General features: G+C 33.3%; 2 protein-coding genes across 2 annotated transcripts; one reads left to right on the top strand and one right to left on the bottom strand.

Annotated features, from left to right (window-relative positions):
• Window positions 1-5,413: 5,413 nt before the first annotated feature.
• LOC134240560 (Parkinson disease protein 7 homolog) lies at window positions 5,414-10,925 on the bottom strand. Its single transcript, XM_062722650.1, has 4 exons — window positions 10,782-10,925; window positions 9,172-9,333; window positions 6,073-6,142; window positions 5,414-5,553 (listed from the first exon to the last, which is right to left on the bottom strand). The coding sequence occupies exons 1-4, from the start codon at window positions 10,863-10,865 to the stop codon at window positions 5,414-5,416; spliced, it is 456 nt and encodes a 151-aa protein (XP_062578634.1). The 5' UTR covers window positions 10,866-10,925.
• Window positions 10,926-11,200: 275 nt separating this feature from the next.
• On the top strand, window positions 11,201-20,241 carry LOC134240561 (isocitrate dehydrogenase [NADP] cytoplasmic-like). Its single transcript, XM_062722651.1, has 12 exons — window positions 11,201-11,252; window positions 11,335-11,374; window positions 11,827-11,933; window positions 12,408-12,494; window positions 13,282-13,442; window positions 13,597-13,743; window positions 14,730-14,797; window positions 14,969-15,037; window positions 15,140-15,291; window positions 15,412-15,552; window positions 15,859-16,021; window positions 19,615-20,241. Exons 1-12 carry the CDS (start codon window positions 11,237-11,239, stop codon window positions 19,694-19,696), a joined length of 1,233 nt encoding a protein of 410 aa, XP_062578635.1. The 5' UTR covers window positions 11,201-11,236; the 3' UTR covers window positions 19,697-20,241.
• Window positions 20,242-21,459: the final 1,218 nt, after the last annotated feature.

Here is a 21,459-nt window from a genome sequence, read left to right as displayed (position 1 = left end):
ATCACATAGATTGACAAAACGAAATTTGAAAATAATGGGAATAAGGCACAAGTTTTCTCTCTTCAAGACTTAGAGACTAGAGATCAGCATAAATTAAGCTGTTGCTATTTAATATCAAATAAATGTGTTTCGTTTTATACATTGATTGAGTAATTATAGAGGATTTAGTTATTCAGAATACTAATTTATTTATTTGATTATGTCTTTTATCAATTTTTGACAAAGATATCCAATATGTTTTAATAAAAAGTACATGTTGATCCTAATCAAGACTTCAAGGCATTGTTACGTCTCATCAATTACGGAACATTAAAAAATATTAATACAAGTTGTAGTAATTTTTTTCAGAAACATCAAGTCATACTCTGTATTATCTTTAATTGAGAAATCAATACTATTTCTGTTTTACAAAAAATTATCTCCAGGCAGAAAGGGGGGGGGGGGTCACTCACTTTAATGAAATTTTCTAAAAGGACTCCTGCAATATAGTATATGATCACAAGAAAAAAAACTTGAAGTCAATATGCATTTCAGATGCTATAAATAGTAACTCAAGTCTTTATGCTGTTATATGCTTAATCATGTGATCAAGTTTGAGCCAATCAGAGAGCTTAGAATAAAAGGTAATATCACCTTTTCGTGCTAAATAGGTGCTATCACCTATTTGAATAAGTGGTATCACCTATTCAAAAAGGTGATATTACCTATTTGAGTTTCTTACAACAGTCAATATTTACATTCGCTGTGTTTTTCTAGTAAGCCAACTGTGAAATTGATTTGAAAACCATTTTCGTGTATACTTACGTGTAGAAATATACACGGAGAAATGTGCGTTAACCTGACGTCACAATGAGGTTGCAGCGACGTTAGTAAAAATGCAACGATATATGGCAGCGAAAAATTCAAATATTTAGCATATTTTAGTTGCTTCCAAACATGTAAAATGTAAATATAAGGAATGTTTTTAAGTTTAGTGTGAATTATTGTTGTGTGAATCACACAGACTTGCACGTAGGCATATTTTTCATGAAGCGCTAGCGCGCTTCATGAAATATGCAATCGACTTTACAAGTCTGTGTGATTCACACACCAATAACTTACACAAAACTTTAAAACATTCCTTATAAATGAATGCTCCTAAAATATATATTATACTACACTGGAACCAAGAAAAAAAGGTATACCCAGTTTCATGCGTCTCCTACGATTTTCTTATTGTATACATGATATTTAAGTGAAATAAATTAATTTGTAAGCAAAAAAAAAAAAGCTGTTCCTTGGACTGGTGATATCACCCAATCGAATAGGCGATATCACCAATTCAGAGAATAAGTGATATCACCTTTTCGAATTGGTGATATCACAAAGAAATCAAATAGGTGATATCATCTATTGGAACAGGTGATATCACTTATTCAAATAGGGGATATTATTTTTGCAGTAAATACCAAAACGGGGCCTATATGCTATGAATTAAATCACAGTAGTGAAAACCCAATCATAAATATGTGTTTTTATGCTGTTGAATTTTGACGTCACAAACATGACGTAAATTTAAGTTTTTTTATGAATTACAGAAAAATTTAACACCTTTGGTCTATATTTTGAGTAAAAGTCACCCGGGTCACATGTGTGTTCAACCCGGATCAATATTTTGATATAATGGCACACCGGCCCTGGATCCGCATTTGTGACATGTATACATCCCTAGGACCTTGCAACACTATAACACCAACAACATAAGAACATTTGATCATTTTCTTCTTTCTGAAAAAGGAATAAAAGTACCAGTGGTTTAAAGTAATATCTTGCTAGCTGCTTTTGGAATTTTTTTTTTTTGGGGGGGTACTATTTACATGTAAAGCTGAACATTTCTAATAAATAGGCACTGTAAAACGGGTATATAAACAGTTCGATTTTGTTACACCCGATATGCACACTCGATACAACATGTAGTACTCATTGCGTGGTTTTAATGTTTTTATGTGCATTTTCTGCTTGTAAATGATTTCAACCGCTCATTATACTTTTGTCCTGTTTTGGAAAAAGTATATTAACTTTGATAATTTCATCACGACCGAGTAGCACGGCTATGTAAGATGTACGTCTACACTTGTCGGATCTTTACAGCAAAACACATTGAACTGATAAGCGATATGCTCCTTATATATGGGTTGTAGGGAAGAACAGGAAATATGGCGGACTATGCCTTTTTACGAGTAGTATTCAGCTAATCAAGAAACTTGTCATTTGACTCACCTTAAATAGTACTTATTTGGAAGAACTTAAGTTACATTGGATACATGTATCACTTAAGAATTAGGACATCATACTCCCTCCCTTTTCAACAGTTAGGTCGGGACCACAAATACATTTAATCTTTCCAAGGCTAAACTGATTTTTGCTTTGATCCCAGCTAAGGTGCTCAGGTGAGGGATGTGGTCCCTGAGCCTATTGTTTCAAATTTTAATTGATGCATATTTTTTTCTGCTTAATTCCCTAACACTGCTCTTTTTGGAAGAATAGAGTTTGAAAATTTTGAAATGTGAAAATCTACTAGTATGTTAATTATGACTAAAACAATGTCTTTATATTGATCATCTGAGTGAACTATATAGCAATGTGATTTTTTTTTTAATTTAGGATAAAATAAAACATACATATTTTACAGTTGAAGGCTTGTTGTGGTTTCGTCCCTGGAAAATGTTTCTCTAATATTTTGTTGTACATGTGTTTCAACCTTTATATGTAACTGTGAGACTGACATCGATAGAAAACTCGTCTAACTTTTACGGCCTGGAACCTTGCCACTTGTTTGTTTAGGTACAAATGTTAACTACAATACTCTAAACATATTAAAAAATGCCATATTTTTTTCAAAATTTATGACATGTTGCCATGGTTACAGTGACACATAGCAACCAATTTTTTGCATAACTTTCAATAACAATGTCAGACTTTAAAGGGAGTTTTAAGAAATTCAGAGACAGTACATACCACATGTACAGCTCCTATATAAATGTTCAGGTCTTTATAGATTTTATAGGGTAAAAATGAGGTCTACCAAGTAGAAACATTAAAATTTTCTAGATGAAACTGATTTACACCAACTTTGACAATTTTAGTTGCGCTTGGTGCATTCCCCCCCCCCCTTAAATCTGCTGATAATAACTTTTCATGATAGCTACATGCTCATTGTTGTTGCCATGGGTTAACCTTAAAAGCACTCTGAGATTATTGCTAAGCAATGCATGTTCCCCTTTTCTCTAGAATGTCATTTTATAATATGCAAAAGTTATGACCAAGGTAAAAGTGTTTGATGTTAAAATTTTGAGGTTATGCATGACTTTAATCTACTGGTAAAAAAAAAATAATAAAACACATAACGGAATTCGAAATTCATCTGCTTTTGGCTTCATGTTTACCATGTTGACCTTTGGAATTTAGCGCAGCACGAACCCGATCTTAAACCATCATGAAAAAATTAAAACACCATATTAAATCTATCAAAAATCAATGAAGCGTAACGACATTCAAAGTTAATCTGTAACTCACTAAGATACACTCACATTCCGAAATTTAGCTCAATATCTGCAAGCGTTTAGAAAATAAGTGTGGAAACCCGAGTAGGACAGACTTACACACAGACATGGGGACAACTAGACCGATGGACAGACTCAGAGGAAACCTAAAGCCCCCTCCAGTTTCACGGGCTGGGGACTTATAAAGTACAAAAAATGTACTCGTGCTCTTAAATCACTGTGGTTTGTCAAACACTGAATAATCTATTTACAAACATATATGAGTGCGTGTCAAAAGTTGATTTATATTCTTTGTTGCTATGGAGAATTTTCTGTTGCTATGGCAATTAGTATTTGCAAAATATTCCTGAATTCACAAAGAAGTCTCAGAAATAGGTTTTTACTTTAAAAATGGATTTTGATATCCACAGATAAGATTTAATTCCATAAATAACTCGCATATTTGACAATTTGTCTCTTTCTCTTAATCAAAACATCCATTTTTGTTGCTAGGCAACCGACTGTAAATATCAAAAAACACACGTTTTTGAATTTAAATTCCAAAAAGGATATTCCTCTGCCTTTATGCAAAATATGCCATACTCTTGTATTGTGCCAGAAGTTTGAGATATATGGCCTTGAAAATTGCCCAAATTAACAAAAATGCTGAATCAGCAAAAAATGCAAAACATGTATATCTTCCATTGCCCGTAAAAGAAATATCTTAAATTAAAAATTCTATGTATTACATGGTTTAATCACTTGAAATGTTTATCTTTATGATAACATTATTTAAGAACCCCTCTGGTAATATTCACATTCATTTTCAAGCCTCTAAGTTTAGTGATTTATTTGTCCATCCACATTGAAAATTGACCGGTTGCTAGGGAAAATTTCTTTGGCCATGTTTCCATAGTAACCAGGACCCAAAATAATTTTCATTTTACATACGTGGTTCATAGTGCAAGAGAAACCTATGTGTGTAAAATCATCGAATTCTGAGAACCCTCATGATTCACTTTTATACACATATTGTCTGATTCTTACAGAGACCTGTACTTAAACAGCATATGTATTGATTACATTATGGTGTATTTTGTTTTATATCATTTTCTCTTTCAGATTTACAAAAATGACTGAATTATTAAACATTGACACAAAGATCTTCAAGACTCAAAATAGAAGACTGGGATATTTAGCAATCCATTTGACAATTTACTTGTCTGCATTAATTCTCTTTGAAAGCTAGTCTATTTTTAAGCTTTGAAATGAAATATTTAAAGTATTAAAGACAAGTGTTCGATTGTCTTGTTATTTTTTTGTTCCTTTTTAAAGCCTGATTTGGAGTTAGGTGTCCATGTTACTTACATAATTTCTCCTTTTATTGAAACTAGAAATAAAAATTGTGACTTTTAAAATAAATTCCATTTAATATAACATTAAACATGATTTATCATACCTTATTGATTACATTATTTTCATATTTTAACAACTTGTTAATCTCTAGTAATATGTTACTTGTTTATGCTTATGTAAGTAACGGTGTCCATTGGTAATCTTGGATATATTTTCTGATTATAATGGAATAAGGCCGAAATAACTCAAGCATGCAAACTAGTGTTTATATACTTCAAAAATGATTTACCAGAAAAGAATAGCTTATTGATTTAAAAAACAGTCACTGTGGACACCAAGTTACGTACATAAAATTTCAGACATGCTTGTACATTTGGACACCTATCTCTTTTTAAAGACTTCAGATTATCTTCCCATCATTTTTTTTCAGAAGCAGGAAGGGTACTGACTCAATTAATATACATAAATTATGAAATTGATTATTTTTAAAAAATAGCCCTTTGGTCACACATTTGAATTCAGTTCTGAAGAATGAGTTATATGTATAGTATACAGTACAGAATAATATACATGTACAAGGAATTATGGCTACCTTCCTCCATTTTTCCTTTGACTGATGGATGTGACGTTACTTTGGATCCCGGGTTTATTTTATGACTGACCAATGCTATTGGAGCTGAAAAATATTTTTAAAATGAAATTAAAAATTCAAGCATTATACAAAGTGACTTTCATACAATTTTATCCACGTACTGTAATTCACTATAGTTTGCAAGTTAATAGCACATATTGTCATTTTTTTCCCTTAGATTTTTTAGCAATTTTAATGCATCCTACCCATTTCAAGTATCTACAGTTCAATATTTTTGCATAATGACTATACAGATAGTCTTGCAAAACAGCATGTAAAGGTCTCATCAATGATTTAAATACAGGTAAAAAACATTATTTCCAGTTTTTATATCAAGAAGAATCTTAAACTTTGATTTAAGACCAGCCTCAAGAACAAACTAAGATATATATATATATATATATATATATATATATATATATATATATATATATGTTTGTATATGTTTACTATAAACCTTTCTTTTAGAACTTTCTATCTTGTCATTGTAAGAAACCTTTATGCCTTCTAGGCCCAAAATTGGAAATAAAATTATCTTACACTATAGTGAAAAAAGAATCTTACCTGCACAAATGGCAGCTATTAACTTGTGGTTCTCCACCTGTGATTCTAGGAGACTTTTAACCTCAGAGGACTGAAATAAGAAACAGACAAAGTCACAAAATAAATTATTTCCAGAATATTTTCCTTGAAATATTTGATAACATGCATGTAGTCCTAGAGAAACAAATGCCCCCTCCCTTAAAAAACAAAACATGGGCCATAATGCTCCCCTGAATCACCTTGGCCCTAGTGTTCTTCAGTACTTGGCCTCAGTCTAATCAGGGGGTCAAGAATTGAACAAATTTGAATCTACACTATCAGAGGAAACTTGCATTTTAATATGTTTAATTAATCATGGCCATGTGTTCTTTCCTTGATTCTTCTAAAGGTCAAAAACTTGAATCTACATGACTTGACAAATTCAAGGTTTGCACATTCTATCACTTATCATGATGTTTGTTGTTCATGAAAGTTAGATTTTTTTGACAAAGAATGAATCGTTTAAACGTCCACATTTGGCCCCCCGATAATTTACAAAAAATAAGTTTAAAGGATTTCTACATATTTTTGTCTTAATCTTTTCATCAAACATTGTAGTTTATTAATTTCATTTTCAATTTTCACTTACTTGCACTGTAATTGGGTATTTATCTGATTAATATAGCAGGGGTACGTTATTAACTTGTTTACATTGATTTCCCATAGACTTTAGGCCACACCCCCATTTTGAAAGCCCAATTTTTATATGAGCGCATTGATGTTTCAAGTTGTAGTAAATAGGATCAATGTAAAGAGTTAAACTTGTCATTTCAATTCATGAAAGAAATTGAAACAGCCGTGCGCTCACGTTATTTTCCAAAAAGGTGCAAAATCACGGGTACCTGTGTCTATAGTAAAGGCACCTTGTTTACAAATTTCAACCCGCCTTTGACCTCATAAATAACAAAGCATTGAACACGTGACTCAAATCTATTCACTTTCATAATGCGACATCGTGTCCAGTGTTGCGAGCTATCGATGGTCAAATCCTTTTCAAATAGGTAATTAGAATTTAAAGTACCATGGGATAAAATTTCTTTAAAACGGTATATTTAAAACTTGTTCACATTTTTGATTTACTTGTTATTTCAGTCAATCTTGTTTGATTTTTTTCCCGGTATTTATCAATATATTTTGGAGGCTTGTAGCATAAAGCTTGCACTTACTGCTTATATCTCATTAATACAGAATTTGAAAAAAAAAAATACCGAGGGAATTTATATTATCAATTTGCATACATGTACATGTACATCACATCAGCGTTACGTTCATTGACTCTTGGAAGATAAAAAAAAAATTACGATCGTTATTTTAAAAAATACCAATTTTCATATCTTTAGAAAATAAACCGTTTGTTACAAATGCGTAATTCCAATTAAATAAAAGAATCCTTACGGAAAAGAATTTGAAGTGTGAGGCATTAAAAAGATTTATATATCGAAAGAAACACATGATTGCACAAAATGCACCCCTACATGTAATATTAAATAGAGGGAAACTCCGGGTTTCATCTGACGACACTACAAATGGTATAACTTTTTACATCGGCACAAAATCTAACAACAATGAAAGATTTAAATATTAATATTAGTATGTAACAATAAATCGAATGAAAAAAGGGTGTATTTTTTTTCTTTGAAATGGTTCATTGTTTATAACACTAGAGGACGAGAATTTTTTTAACAATGCAACCTGGACTGTACAAAGTCAACTGTCTAACACTGAAGGTTTTTTTTTTATATCCAGCAACGATAATATTGACGTTAAACTGACGTTTAGTTTTCACTTTCTTGCGAATTTATTTTTCATACACAGAGTGAAGTTTTATATCACAATTCAACCGCATTTGTTGTAGCACACCAACTTCGCAAAATTATATATATGTACATGATATGAAATAATTATTAACGTGAATTTAAAAAGCAAATTAATTATAAGCTTTAATGGATTGATTATCTATCAAAATAAAGTTTTAAGTATGAAAAAGAGGGAATCCTGCATTATACGTTCTATTCACAAATTCCATTGTGTGTATTTATACATAAATAATTTGACGAATTTCAAATATAACTCGTTATTTAAGCAGAAAAAAAATTAAGCCTGACAAATTAAAAAAAGGATGCTTATATGAGTTCAGTCTCTTGCACTAAAAAAGGGTCTTTTAGGTGTCACTTCATCATAAAATGTAGTAAACTTCGAACACACGCTTATATATTCATACTAATCGCACGCTCGATAGACGCCCCGCCTTTCCATTCAAATGCTAATTCTACAATGGCCTACATATAGCGAATGGCGAAGTTTTACTGTGCAATATGCGACTTTATTTAGTCGATATCATGTATATATTAAAAGTCTCTTTCCTAAAAAATTCTTTATTAGTATCTATACAGACTATACTTGAAGACTTTAGCTATAAGATAACACTGTTCTTATTTAAAAGGGTAAAATTCTGCATTTAAAAAGGGGCGAGATTGCAGTGTTAAGAGGATTCATTCTTTCAATGTAAAACATTGATGCTCTATTGAGGCCCCATCCTATCCTCGTGGATGGGGGTGAAGGGTGGATGCTTTGAACAAGCTAGAATCTGTATGACCTGAAGATGCTTGCATACTACTATTACTAATCCTCACCTGGTCCTGTTAGCTTTGAGAACATTTTTAAACATATACTTCCATTTCAGATTCCATATTGCAGCCCAACTGTGAACCCTACCCTCAGAAACCATTAATTTTTACTTTCATATTCTAATGAAAAACTCTTGATTCCTTTCACAAGTTTCTTTTTTAGAGGGCTCAGTGGTTCATGAGAAAAAATTTCATAATACCCTACATATTTTTGCCTTTTCTTCATTAATTCCCTCTTTGAGAGGCCATGGCCCTTTGTTGGAACAAATGGAGGACCTCTTTACCAAAGGATACTCTTTGCTAAGTTTGGCTGAAATTGGACTCGTTTTCTGGAGAAATTGTGAAAAGCTTACAGTGACTGAGCAACAATGATGATAGTAAATGGACAATTTTTTTTTTATCAGAAAAGCTCTCTTGAGCCTTCGGCTGAATCCTGTGATTTTAAATCACTTACAGCTGCGAGATTCTTGGCTCCATTTGCTCCCCCTGGCATGACGACTACGTCGTACGGAGCTGACTTCTGGGCCTCTGCCAAGGTGGTGTCGGGTACAATTCTTACATCTCTGCTGCAGTGCACTGGCTCAGTCCCATGTAGCCCCACCAACTTCACATCTATCTACAAATTAAACAAGAGATATTTGTAAAACAATAATACCCATTCCAAATTGGAATTTTTCTAAGTTCAAAGGACATAACTCTGTCAAAAATGGCTTGATTGTACCCAAAACAGAACTTTTGAATGAAAACTGCAAATAACTGGAATTTTTCTAAGTCCAAGGGGCATTACTCTGTCAAAAATAGCTCGATCGTACCCAAGACATATCTTGACCTAGATATTCTTATGAATTATGATTATTCTGTATAGCAAATTTCATTTCCATATGTTCAACCCCTGCAAAGAAAATGAACGGAAACTGCAAGTAATTGGAATTTTTGTACGTCCACAGGGGATAACTCTGTCCAAAATGGCTCGATCATACATGTACCCCAAAACAGAACTTGACCTAGATATTCTTATAATAAATCTTTATACCAAATTTCATTTCAATATACCAAATTTCATTTCAATTTGTGCAACCTCTTTAAATAAAATGAACAGAAACTGATGGTGGACCGACAGACAGACAAGCAATATACTCTCCTCTCTTGGAAGGTGGGCATAAAAATGTAAGTAAAAACCTCCAAAAGATCATGACACAAGGAATACATACATGTATGTAAAAGGAAAGCCCCCCCCCCCAAAATATCAATTCAGAAAATATGGCTAAGTTTACAGTTTTCAAAAGTAGGTCAAATTCCAAGGTAAAGGTCATGAGGTAAAAGTATTGGTACCAATGAAGAAAGGATTTTAATTATCACAAGGAATGCATAACAGGTAAAATATGAAAGCTGTAGCGCCAAGCATTTAAAAATTATGTGCAGGGTTAAAGTTCTTTTCAAATTTCAATTCTAGTCAAACCTAAAGGGTCACGGTCAGGTGTCAAGAATTGCTTGTCACAAAAAATACATGTGATGAATGAAAGCCTTAGCATCCACAATTCAAAAGCTATGTCCAAGGTTAAAATTTAATGAAAGAAGGTCAAAGTTCAAGGTCAGAGGGTAAAAAAAATATTGCTGAAAGGTCCAGTCAAATTTACAAATATCCATGTACTACTGTAGCACCTGTTAAAATTCAAATGTCAAGGTCAAAAGTTAAAAAGAAAATGTTGCTCCCCAAAGTTCTGGTCACATGAAATACAATTCAAAAATACAAAAGCACTAGCTTTCTTGCAGCTCTAGAGTGCTGAACAATTTTCACTTGATACAAGAATATTGAAGAAAGGCAGTAGACCCCTAATTAACATTGATTAAGTATTAATATTACTGTTAGCATACAGTGTCTTTTGAAGGACTTTGACTCTGAATAGTGGAATTTTAGTTTACAACACGAAAACATACATGTACTTGACAGTGTCAAACACTGAAACACATGGAAGTCAAGCCAGGTTTATATCTGCACAGCCGGCATGAATTTCTACTTTCACTTTACACGATAAATGATATGTTCAATGAAAGGAAACGTACACCTCCACGACGCAAGACATCAACCGATATGACAGTTTCCATTTCTTCTGCACCTTCTGCCAGCAACACAACAGCAGTCGGCATCTTGTTAAAATGTTTGCAGGACAAAAAATAACTGCGTTTTACTTATATGTGCAAAGTAAAAATGAGTGTAAATCCAGTTCCTACGTCAGTCTCTATTTTTCCGGAAAAAAATTACATTAGTATTTTAATATCTTTCCTTTTTCCCTCCCAAAATCATATTTTTTTAAGTGAAAAATTAAAATTGCTTTAGAATGTAAATATTGTTGATGGTGTTCGTATATTCATTTTTTCTCGACATTTCAAAATCTGCCTGTATCCCATGGTGAGCCTCATTTATGACACACGGGCTCTTCCGTAGCGTCCAAAGTTCATCCAGGCGATAACGTCAAACTTGTACGCACGCGTGTATTACCGGTCTCTGTACAAGAAAAATGGGGAAAATCAAAGGTATACGATCTAAAATGAAGAAATATTGTCGTTAAGCAATTCAAGATATGACAAAAAATAATAAATTGGCTTTGTTTTGCAGGAGGACCAGTTGTTGAAATGCAGGGAGATGAAATGACCCGGTAAGACATGCAAAAGTGGGCGGAGCATCTGTCCACAGCTGTTTTCATTACTATCATTTTTTATCTCTAATGAGAGAGGGAAAATTTGTTATCAATATCTATCTGTATAATTTAATTTTTTAATGCTTTCTTTCGGATATGAACAAGTTTTTTTTTTCTACTTAAATCCTGAAAGATGAGTAGAATATCGAATGACATGTGGCATGTCGGATTTCATTGGCGGATCTAAAATTAGAGCATTCAAAATAAGAAGGGCCATTAAACATGTCTAAAAAGGGGGGGGGGCAAATTACATTTATATCACCTTAATATTCAAGGGGGGATCGATAGTTCCCTTTGGCATTTTATAACATTAAATCATTTTAATTTCACAAAATCTAAATGATATTTCATTTAATTAAAATTGTTATTAATGAGCTGCTACAAAGTTTTTTTTCCTCAAAATTTTACAGAGTAATTTGGGATTTAATCAAGCAGAAGTTGATCCTGCCTTTTGTGGAATTAGAGCTCCATTCCTATGATCTTGGAATGGAAAATCGAGACGCAACAGATGACCAAGGTATATTGTGATTATATAACAGTTATTACTCAACAGTTACGTAATATTACCACAGGGTATACACAGGATAACAATAAAGAATTCCCTCAGTGGGGGTTTTATTGCTAACAAAAAATTATTAAATCAACATTGTTATTTCATCATACTAGATTGTATAAAGATATATTGCATTTAATCCAGAGTAAAAGTGTAGCTAAATAAATTACATATATACTTTGAAATTCTGTGATAGAGCAGAATATTTTAATGGATTGGAAAAACAAGGAAACTAAGAAAATTTAATTCTTGAATGAGGAAAAGTTCACCATCTGGACTCAAAAAAAAAAATAAAATAAAAATCATGAATATTAAATAAGTTCAAGTTGAAAATTGGGTATTTGAGTATTGTATTTGACACAAACATTGTTTGTGATACTGATTTATAAAATCCTTTTAAAAAAATACTTATCTGTTCCCTCTGATTTTTTTTTTCAGTAACAATTGATGCTGCCAATGCTATTAAGAAGTACAATGTAGGAATTAAGTGTGCCACCATTACCCCAGATGAGAAGAGAGTGGAGGGTAGGTGCCATATTATTATGCCCCCCTTTGAAGAGGGGTGGGCTTATTGCTTTGCTGCTCTCTGTCAGTCGGTTGGTTGGTCTGTCTGTCTGTTGGTACCAAAAATTTCAATCATTTTCTTTGCAAAGGTTGCACATACTGAAATGAAATTTGGTTTACAGATTAATCATAGGAATATCTAGGTCATGTTCCTGTTTTGGTGCAATCAAGCAATTTTTGTCAGAGTTATGCCCCTTGGACATGAAAGAAAATTTTATTTATTTGCAGTTCATTTTCTTTGCAAATGTTGCGCGCTCACATATTTATACACATTTTGCATTTCTATGTACACTGCCCATAATAAAGGCTTGTAAACACTTCAGTGTATGTCTAGGAGGGGGGGGGGGGGCATAAGTCTTTCACAACATCTCTTGTTTATTACAGATTGGGGGTACATGTTCTGTATATATATAGCAACCACATTTAATATTATACAGTAAAAGGAAGGTACCTTATATTTTTTTAAAGATTAGAGTTAATTATCACATATTACTTGAAAGAGTAAAGGGAAGGCACCACATTTCACATTATAGAGTAAAGGCTGATTACCACTAAAGTTAGGCACCACATACCACCTATAATTATTACATTATTGAGTAGAAGTTGGGTAGAAAAACAACATTTTTACAGAGTTGAGAGTAGATACCAAACTTTGTTTTATTCAGAGCAGGATAGGAACCACATTTTACACAATGATTTATTTTTTTTTAGTAACTAATTCATTGATAATTTAATTTGATAATTTCAGAATTCAATTTGAAGAAGATGTGGAAGTCTCCTAATGGAACAATTAGAAATATTTTAGGAGGTACAGTTTTTCGTGAAGCCATCATCTGTAGCAACATTCCCCGTCTTGTACCTGGATGGACAAAGAGCATTGTTATAGGCCGACATGCTTATGGAGACCAGGTAAAAAGATTATTTTATAACTATGTAGGAACAAGATTCAGTAGTCTGTCAGGTTCAAGTATTTCAGTTTCCACCGTACTGAATTATTGATGATGTATTTTTAGTACCGTGCCACAGATTTTGTTGTATTATTGATGATGTGTTCTATTTTTAGTACCGTGCCACAGACTTTGTTGTACCTGGACCAGGTAAACTCGAGATCAAGTTCACACCAGCTAATGGCGGCCAGGAACAGAACTACAACGTGTTTGACTTTACAGAGTCAGGAGGTGTCGCCCTGGCCATGTATAACACAGACAAGGTAAGAGCTAGGTACCGGAGTACCAAGACCTATTGTTTACATTATTATTTTACTACAATATTCAGTGATATTATAATTGCTCTCATCAAAGCAAGACAAAGCAGTAAACATAAGATTGTAAATTAATTAATTTTTAGCTCACCTGAGCTGAAGGTTAAGGTGAGCTTTCTGATGAAGTGTGTCTGCCTGGTTCTGTCTTCTGTTGTGTGTCTCTCACTCACTGTAAATTTTTAACATTCTGACTTCTTCTCAAGAACCACTTGGCCAATTTCAGCTAAACTTGCCACAAAGCATCCATGTATAAAGAGCACTTATGTTTGTTCTGTTCATACCATCTTTTAAGGGGAGATAATTGAGTGAAAATTTAATAGACCTTTTGAAAATCTCAAAAACAACTGGATCAGAAAAGACAAAATTTATGTGAAAGGTTTATCACATTGTGTAGATTAAGATTTGTTCAAATCAGGACTCTTGGGGGTAGGGTGGACCACAGTGGGGAATCAAAGATTTACTTAGGGAATATTTAAAAATCTTGTTTTCAAGAATAGAAAAGCCATGATTTGTTATGTTTATATTGAAGCATCCTCAGGTAGTGCAGATTCTATTTTGTACAAATCATGACTCTATTCCCTGGGTGGGTAGGGGTTAAGGAGGACCTATTGTATATGTAAACTTTTTGATACTGAACAGATTTCTTTAATTCATTATTCAAGCTAACTTCTCAAGTAAGCAGTGGCTCCTGGGTCTCTTGTTTTCAACAAGAGGAAAGAATATGCTGAATTCCCTTCAGTGAAAAAATCGAATTTATGTAGAAAATACTAATCTTATAAATGAATCAAAAGTGTATACATTATGTGGAAGCCTGTTATTGTAATAAGCTCATTCATAAATCAAACATATTTTGAGATAAGAGAGCAGTTTTTAATTCTATTAAAAGCAATATTTTCATAAACTGTAAACACTCTGTTCTTTTTTTTTCATTGCAGAGTATAAGAGAATTTGCCCATAGTTCTTTCCAGTTTGCTCTACAAAAAGAATGGCCACTATATTTGAGGTAAATTATCATTTTGTTCAATCTTAAATAAACAAATATTACTTTAAGTAACAATACTCAAGCTTAATGTTTACAAGTCAACAGATGAGAATTGGATTTTGTACCAGTAAGCATTTATTTGATATATCTATCAGTGGCACACCATATATTAAGGTGAAGTCTATTTTTCAGCACAAAGAATACCATTCTGAAGAAATATGATGGAAGATTTAAGGATATATTTCAAGAAATTTATGAAAAGTGAGTAGAATATTAGTATATTTAATATATAAATAAACATTCTCATTCATTTACAGTCATTCAGGGTTTATATATTGGCTTCATAAATGTATATGTATTTAGAGATTACAAGAAGTCTTATGAAGAGAAAAAGATTTGGTACGAGCATCGACTTATTGATGACATGGTAGCATATGCCATGAAATCAGAAGGAGGCTTTGTATGGGCGTGTAAGAACTACGACGGAGATGTACAGTCGGATTCTGTTGCTCAAGGTTTGTGATTTACCCAAAGCACAGCAACAATAAAGTTTATGTCTGTATAGTAGATGTGTCAACTGCCATTATGAAAAACATGTACCTGTGTAAATTTATTTTATCCCTGGTTGTCTGTAGGGTTTGGATCCCTTGGAATGATGACCAGCGTATTGGTCTGCCCGGATGGTAAAACCATTGAGGCCGAGGCTGCTCATGGAACAGTAACCAGACATTTCCGTCAACATCAGAAAGGAAGTGAAACATCAACAAATTCCATTGGTAATTAAAGCTCAAATTATAGAAAATATGTATGGCTTCCTTGAAAGAAACTGAATGCTTATAGATAATATTATGTTTGAAATAAGAAAGTTGGCAAACATATAGATGAAACTTGTTCCTAAATAAATAGTCTTTTTTTTTTTTGATTTGTTGTCTATGTGTAAATCAAACCTAACTTAAAAAAAACCTTTAGGACTGACAAAGATTCCTGAAGAAAAAAAGTTTTATCTTTGCATATAAATACTAATTGTATACAAGATCAAGATGTGAAATGACAGGTATAAAATTGTAAAAATTCTATTTAAGCTTCCATCTTTGCCTGGACCCGAGGACTTGCCCACAGAGCTAAGCTGGACAAGAATGAAGCCCTGAAAAAGTTCTCTGATGACCTTGAGAGGGCATGTGTAGAGACCATTGAATCAGGCATAATGACCAAAGATCTAGCCATCTGTATCAAAGGCATGAACAAGTAAGTAGGCAGTATTATCTGTATCAAAGGCATGAACAAGTAACAAGCAGTATTATCTGTAGCAAAGGCATGAACAAGTAATAGGCAGTATTATCTGTAGCAAAGGCATGAACAAGTAATAGGCAGTATTATCTGTAGCAAAGGCATGAACCAATAATATACAGTATTATCTGTAGCAAAGGCATGAACAAGTATGTAGGCAGTATTATCTGTATCAAAGGCATGAACAAGTAATAGGTTGAAATATCTGTAGCAAAGGCATGAACAAGTAATAGACAGAGATATCTGTAGCAAAGGCATGAACAAGTAATAGACAGAGATATCTGTAGCAAAGGCATGAAACAAGTATGTTGGCAGTATTATCTGTATCAAAGGCATGAACAAGTATGTAGGCAGTATTATCTGTATCAAAGGCATGAACAAGTAATAGGTTGAAATATCTGTAGCAAAGGCATGAACAAGTAATAGACAGAGATATCTGTAGCAAAGGCATGAACAAGTATGTAGGCAGTATTATCTGTATCAAAGGCATGAACAAGTAATAGGTTGAAATATCTGTAGCAAAGGCATGAACAAGTAATAGACAGAGATATCTGTAGCAAAGGCATGAACAAGTAATAGACAGAGATATCTGTAGCAAAGGCATGAACAAGTAATAGACAGAGATATCTGTAGCAAAGGCATGAAACAATAATATACAGTATTATCTGTAGCAAAGGCATGAACAAGTAATAGGCAGTATTATCCAAATCAGAGGCGTGAACAACTGAGTAGGCAGTATTATCTGAATCAAAGACTTGTACGAGTAGCAGTATTATCTGTATCAAAGGCATGAAGAATTAAGTAGGCAGTACTATTCATAGAATTTTTTCATCAAGAATGTTGTGGTGAAATTCTTTTAAAAAAGTAATATACATGTATGTAATATATTATGAAATACTACTTAAGGACAGACGAGATGTTCCTCAATAATATATAATTTTCTCCAAGATTTTGTCATTGAAGAATTACAACTTTAACATGTTTACTCACAAAATATTGAGGTACCTTACCAGGCATTTGTGCGAGACACCAGAGGATGGCATGTCTTGTATACTGTATAGCAGGTTAAAATCGCGGTCGGAAAAGATCGCGATTTGTTCAATTTTCAGCAAATCGCGGTCGTTTGAATTCGCGGAAAGGAAAAATTATATTATTTGGGTATATAATGTGTGAACTGATATTTCCCGTCTCTATGTTACAAAATTTGTACATGTATATCCCGTATATCAGATAGGAAAGTAAAGTCTACATACTTGGTCGATTTTGAGCCCGATTGAATAACAACGAAACACTGGACTGATCCCGATTTGAAGTCAAAACAATGTTACAGCATTAAGATTTTTATTTATTTCCAGGTTCAAATCAGAAAAAAAAATTGTATCGTAGTCAAAATGCTGAACTTTTAATCATATAATTGAATTTAATTAATTGTCTTTACCCTGTTTACCAGTAATTGCCTTGATTAAAGGTAATGACTGAGTGACACGCACGGGTGTATTTAAACAAGTATGTTTTGATAAATAATTACATTAACGTCTACTAGATGGCAAAATTAATCGTTGGCTATAGAAATTAATTTAACAATTAACAAACTTTTAAAAAAATCAACAACTATATGTTTGTAATTGATCCATGCACCCGCAAAATTATAAAGACAGTCTACATCTCGAATAAATTACTGCCTTTGTGTGTACGGAAAGACAATTTTAAATAGATTTGAAGAATCTAATCACAGATAATAACAAAATTTCAATTTATCCTTATAAATCTTTAAAGAATTATTCACTGTATGTTGAATTCGCGGAATTTCTTTTCCCGCGAATATAGCGAATATTAACTCCGCGAGTTAATTTCCTGCTGTACAGTAATCCTTTAGGAAAAAAAACTAAGTTAGCCAAAATCAAATTTTTAGTGTTTCAAATTTTTAAAAACAACTAGAAACCAGTTTAGAAATCAGAAAGTAATTAAATTTTGTATATTTTTCATAAATTATGAAGATATTCAAAACAGATATTTGGGGAACGTATCATCTGACGTTAACATATTTCACATTAGATTTGTTTGAGGAGAATTTATGAACTCTTGCTATAAAGATACAATATATAGCACCAAGTTAGAAAATGGGGAGAAGTATTGTGTCACACATATTCAGCACATTATGTACCATGAACATTTTTAGCTCACCTGAGCCGAAGGCTCAAGTGAGCTTTTCTGATCACATTTTGTCCGTCGTCCGTCCGTCTGTCTGTCCGTCCGTCCGTCCGTCCGTCTGTCCGTCTGTCTGTCCGTCTGTAAACTTTTCACATTTTCGACTTCTTCTCAAGAACCACTGGCCCAATTTTGACCAAACTTGGTACAAAGCATCCTTGGCTAAAGGGGAATTTAAATTGTTAAAATGAAGGGACATATCCCCTCGCAAGGGGAGATAATCAAGAAAAGACAAAAATAGGGTGGGGTCATTAAAAAATCTTCTTCTCAAGAACCACTGGGCCAGTAAAGCTGAAACTTATGTGGAAGCATCCTGGGGTAGTGTAGATTCTAAATTGTTCAAATCATGACCCCCGGGGGAAGGGCGGGGCCACAATGGGGAATCAAAGTTTTATATAGAAATATATAGGAAAAATCTTTGAAAATCTTCTTCTCAAGAACCACTGGGCCAGAAAAGCTGAAACTTATATGGAAGCATCCTGGTATAGTGTAGATTCTAAATTGTTCAAATCATGACCCCCGGGGGAAGGGCGGGGCCACAATGGGGAATCAAAGTTTTATATAGAAATATATAGGAAAAATCTTTGAAAATCTTCTTCTCAAGAACCACTGGGCCAGAAAAGCTGAAACTTATGTGGAAGCATCCTGGTATAATGTAGATTCTAAATTGTTCAAATCATGACCCCCAGGGGAAGGGCAGGGCCACAATGGGGTATCAAAGTTTTACATAGAAATATATAGGAAAAATCTTTGAAAATCTTCTTCTCAAGAACCACTGGGCCAGAAAAGCTGAAACTTATGTGGAAGCATCCTGGTATAATGTAGATTCTAAATTGTTCAAATAATGACACCCGGGGGAAGGGCGGGGCCACAATGGGGAATCAAAGTTTTATATAGAAATATATAGGAAAAATCTTTGAAAATTTTCTTCTCAAGAACCACTGGGCCAGAAAAAGTGAAGCTTATGTGGAAGCATTCTGGGGTAGTGTAAATTCTAAATTGTAGGAATCATGACCCCCGGGGGAAGGGCGGGGCCATTATAGGGAATCAAAGTTTTACATAGAAATATATAGGAAAAATCTTTGAAAATCTTCTTCTCAGGAACTACTGGGCCAAAAAAGCTGAAACATATGTGCCCATGGAAGGATCATGGGGTAGTGTAGATTTCAAAATGTCTAAATTATGATCAGTGGGGTAGGGTGGGGATGCATTATGTATAACAAGGGTGAAATCTGGTAAAGAACAGAATGGTCAAAGCTTCTCAGGTGAGCGATGTGGCCCATGGGCCTCTTGTTATATTCATATTCAGCTGTAAAAATGAGTTGTTTTTTTTTTTATTTCAGTGTCCAAAGATCAGATTACCTGAACACATTTGAGTTCATTGACAAGATTGCTGAGCTGCTGACCCAGAAACAAGCTAGCTGACTAGATAAGGACTCTAGCAAGCTGTGAACATGAACAACCATAACTTGATCATAAGAATTATCTTCTCCTTCCTCCTCTTTGTAAAACATATCAGTGTTTGGTACAAGTTCATGTGTTAGCGGGATAATTACAGTATTCAGATTTTTTTCCCTGTGATTCTTCTTAAATATCATTGATTTATTAATGTTTTTTGTTTTAAAATACCTAATTTTATATGATCTGTATTTGTTTTGAAATGATGTACATTTTAATAGATGTACGTATATGATGTATTTTTACTGGATATCTTGTGATATATTTTTGAGTGATTCCGTAAGTAAAGATAACCTTACAGGGTAGTGTTAAATTAATGTGATTTTATCTGTATTGATCATTTTGTGTCCCATCTATTTGATTTTATTGCATTTTAAAAAGTCTTTTAATTTTTAAAAAAATATTTTAGAGACAGCAGTATGATTTTATCACACTAACTACTTATTGTATTTCTTTTATGACCAAATAAATACAATTTAATAATTGCATTTTTAAAAGTCTTTGAATTTTTTCAAAAAAAATATTTTAGAGACGCAATATGATTTTATCACTAACTACTTATTGTATTTCTTTTATGAGAAAATAAATATTTCTAAGTATTATGTTTTGACTTTTATACATCAGTGTATGTCCAAAATTACCCAGACTCCCTAAAATGACAGTGGTGTGACGTTTTATACAGAACTAATGTCAGTCTGAAGTCCAGAGCCTTGTCATTCTCCATTCTCTAGTTAGAAAACAGCAGCCTCACTTTCAACATCCTTAATACACAAATAAGAGAAGGATACAACACAGATTCATGTTTACTGTTAGAATAAAAGGCCAAATGCTTCAGGTCCTCACTGATTAAATATAGGATCTCCCATGATTTGTGGTTGGATATGATTTTTATCCAACCAGTTGTGTTTTTCTATCCCAGAACCATGGCGAGATTCTTTTTATCCCATGTTTAACCAGAAGTCTCTGTCGAGACTGTAGCTCTACTGGTTTGTACATATAACAAAGGATGAGAAAAGAAGCCATTGCCATCAGACCAAAACTGTAGAAGGAGTAGCGTTTTAAAGTAATTTCACAGACATTTCTACTTTTAGTAACAATGGCAACACTGTTCATCGAAATCAAAAACCGATGCACTATTTTATGTATCTTAGTGTAGTCTACTTGTGTGCCAAGTTATATTGAAATCAGACCAAAACTGTAGAAGGAGTAGCGTTTTTAAGGAATTTCACAGAAAATTCTATCTTTAGTAACCATGGCAATACCGTTCATCGAAATCGAAATCCGATGCACCATTTTATGTATCTCAGTGTAGTCTACTTGTGTGCCAAGTAATATTGAAATCAGACCAAAACTGTAGAAGGAGAAGCGTTTTAAAGAAATTTCACAGAAAATTCTATTTTTAGTAACCATGGCAATACCGTTCACCAAAATCAAAAACCGATGCACTATTTTATGTATCTCAGTGTAGTCTACTTGTGTGCCAAGTAATATTGAAATCAGACCAAAATTGTAGAAGGAGTAGTGTTTTAAAGGAATTTCACAGAGAATTCTTTTTTTAGTAACCATGGCAACACCGTTCATTAAAATCAAAAACCGATGCACTATTCTATGTATCTTAGTGTAGTCTACTTGTGTGCCAAGTAATATTGAAATCAGACCAAAACTGTAGAAGGAGTAGCGTTTTAAAGGAATTTCACAGAAAATTCTATTTTTTGTAACCATGGCAACAC

This window comes from Saccostrea cucullata, unplaced genomic scaffold (assembly GCF_032062105.1).
Source record: "Saccostrea cucullata isolate Sc308-1 unplaced genomic scaffold, CSIRO_AGI_Scuc_v1 ctg7789, whole genome shotgun sequence".
In the NCBI taxonomy this organism is placed as follows: Eukaryota; Metazoa; Mollusca; class Bivalvia; order Ostreida; family Ostreidae; genus Saccostrea; species Saccostrea cuccullata.
The sequence above is the reverse complement of the archived record's forward strand: the minus strand, read 5'-3'. Positions and strand labels throughout refer to the sequence as shown.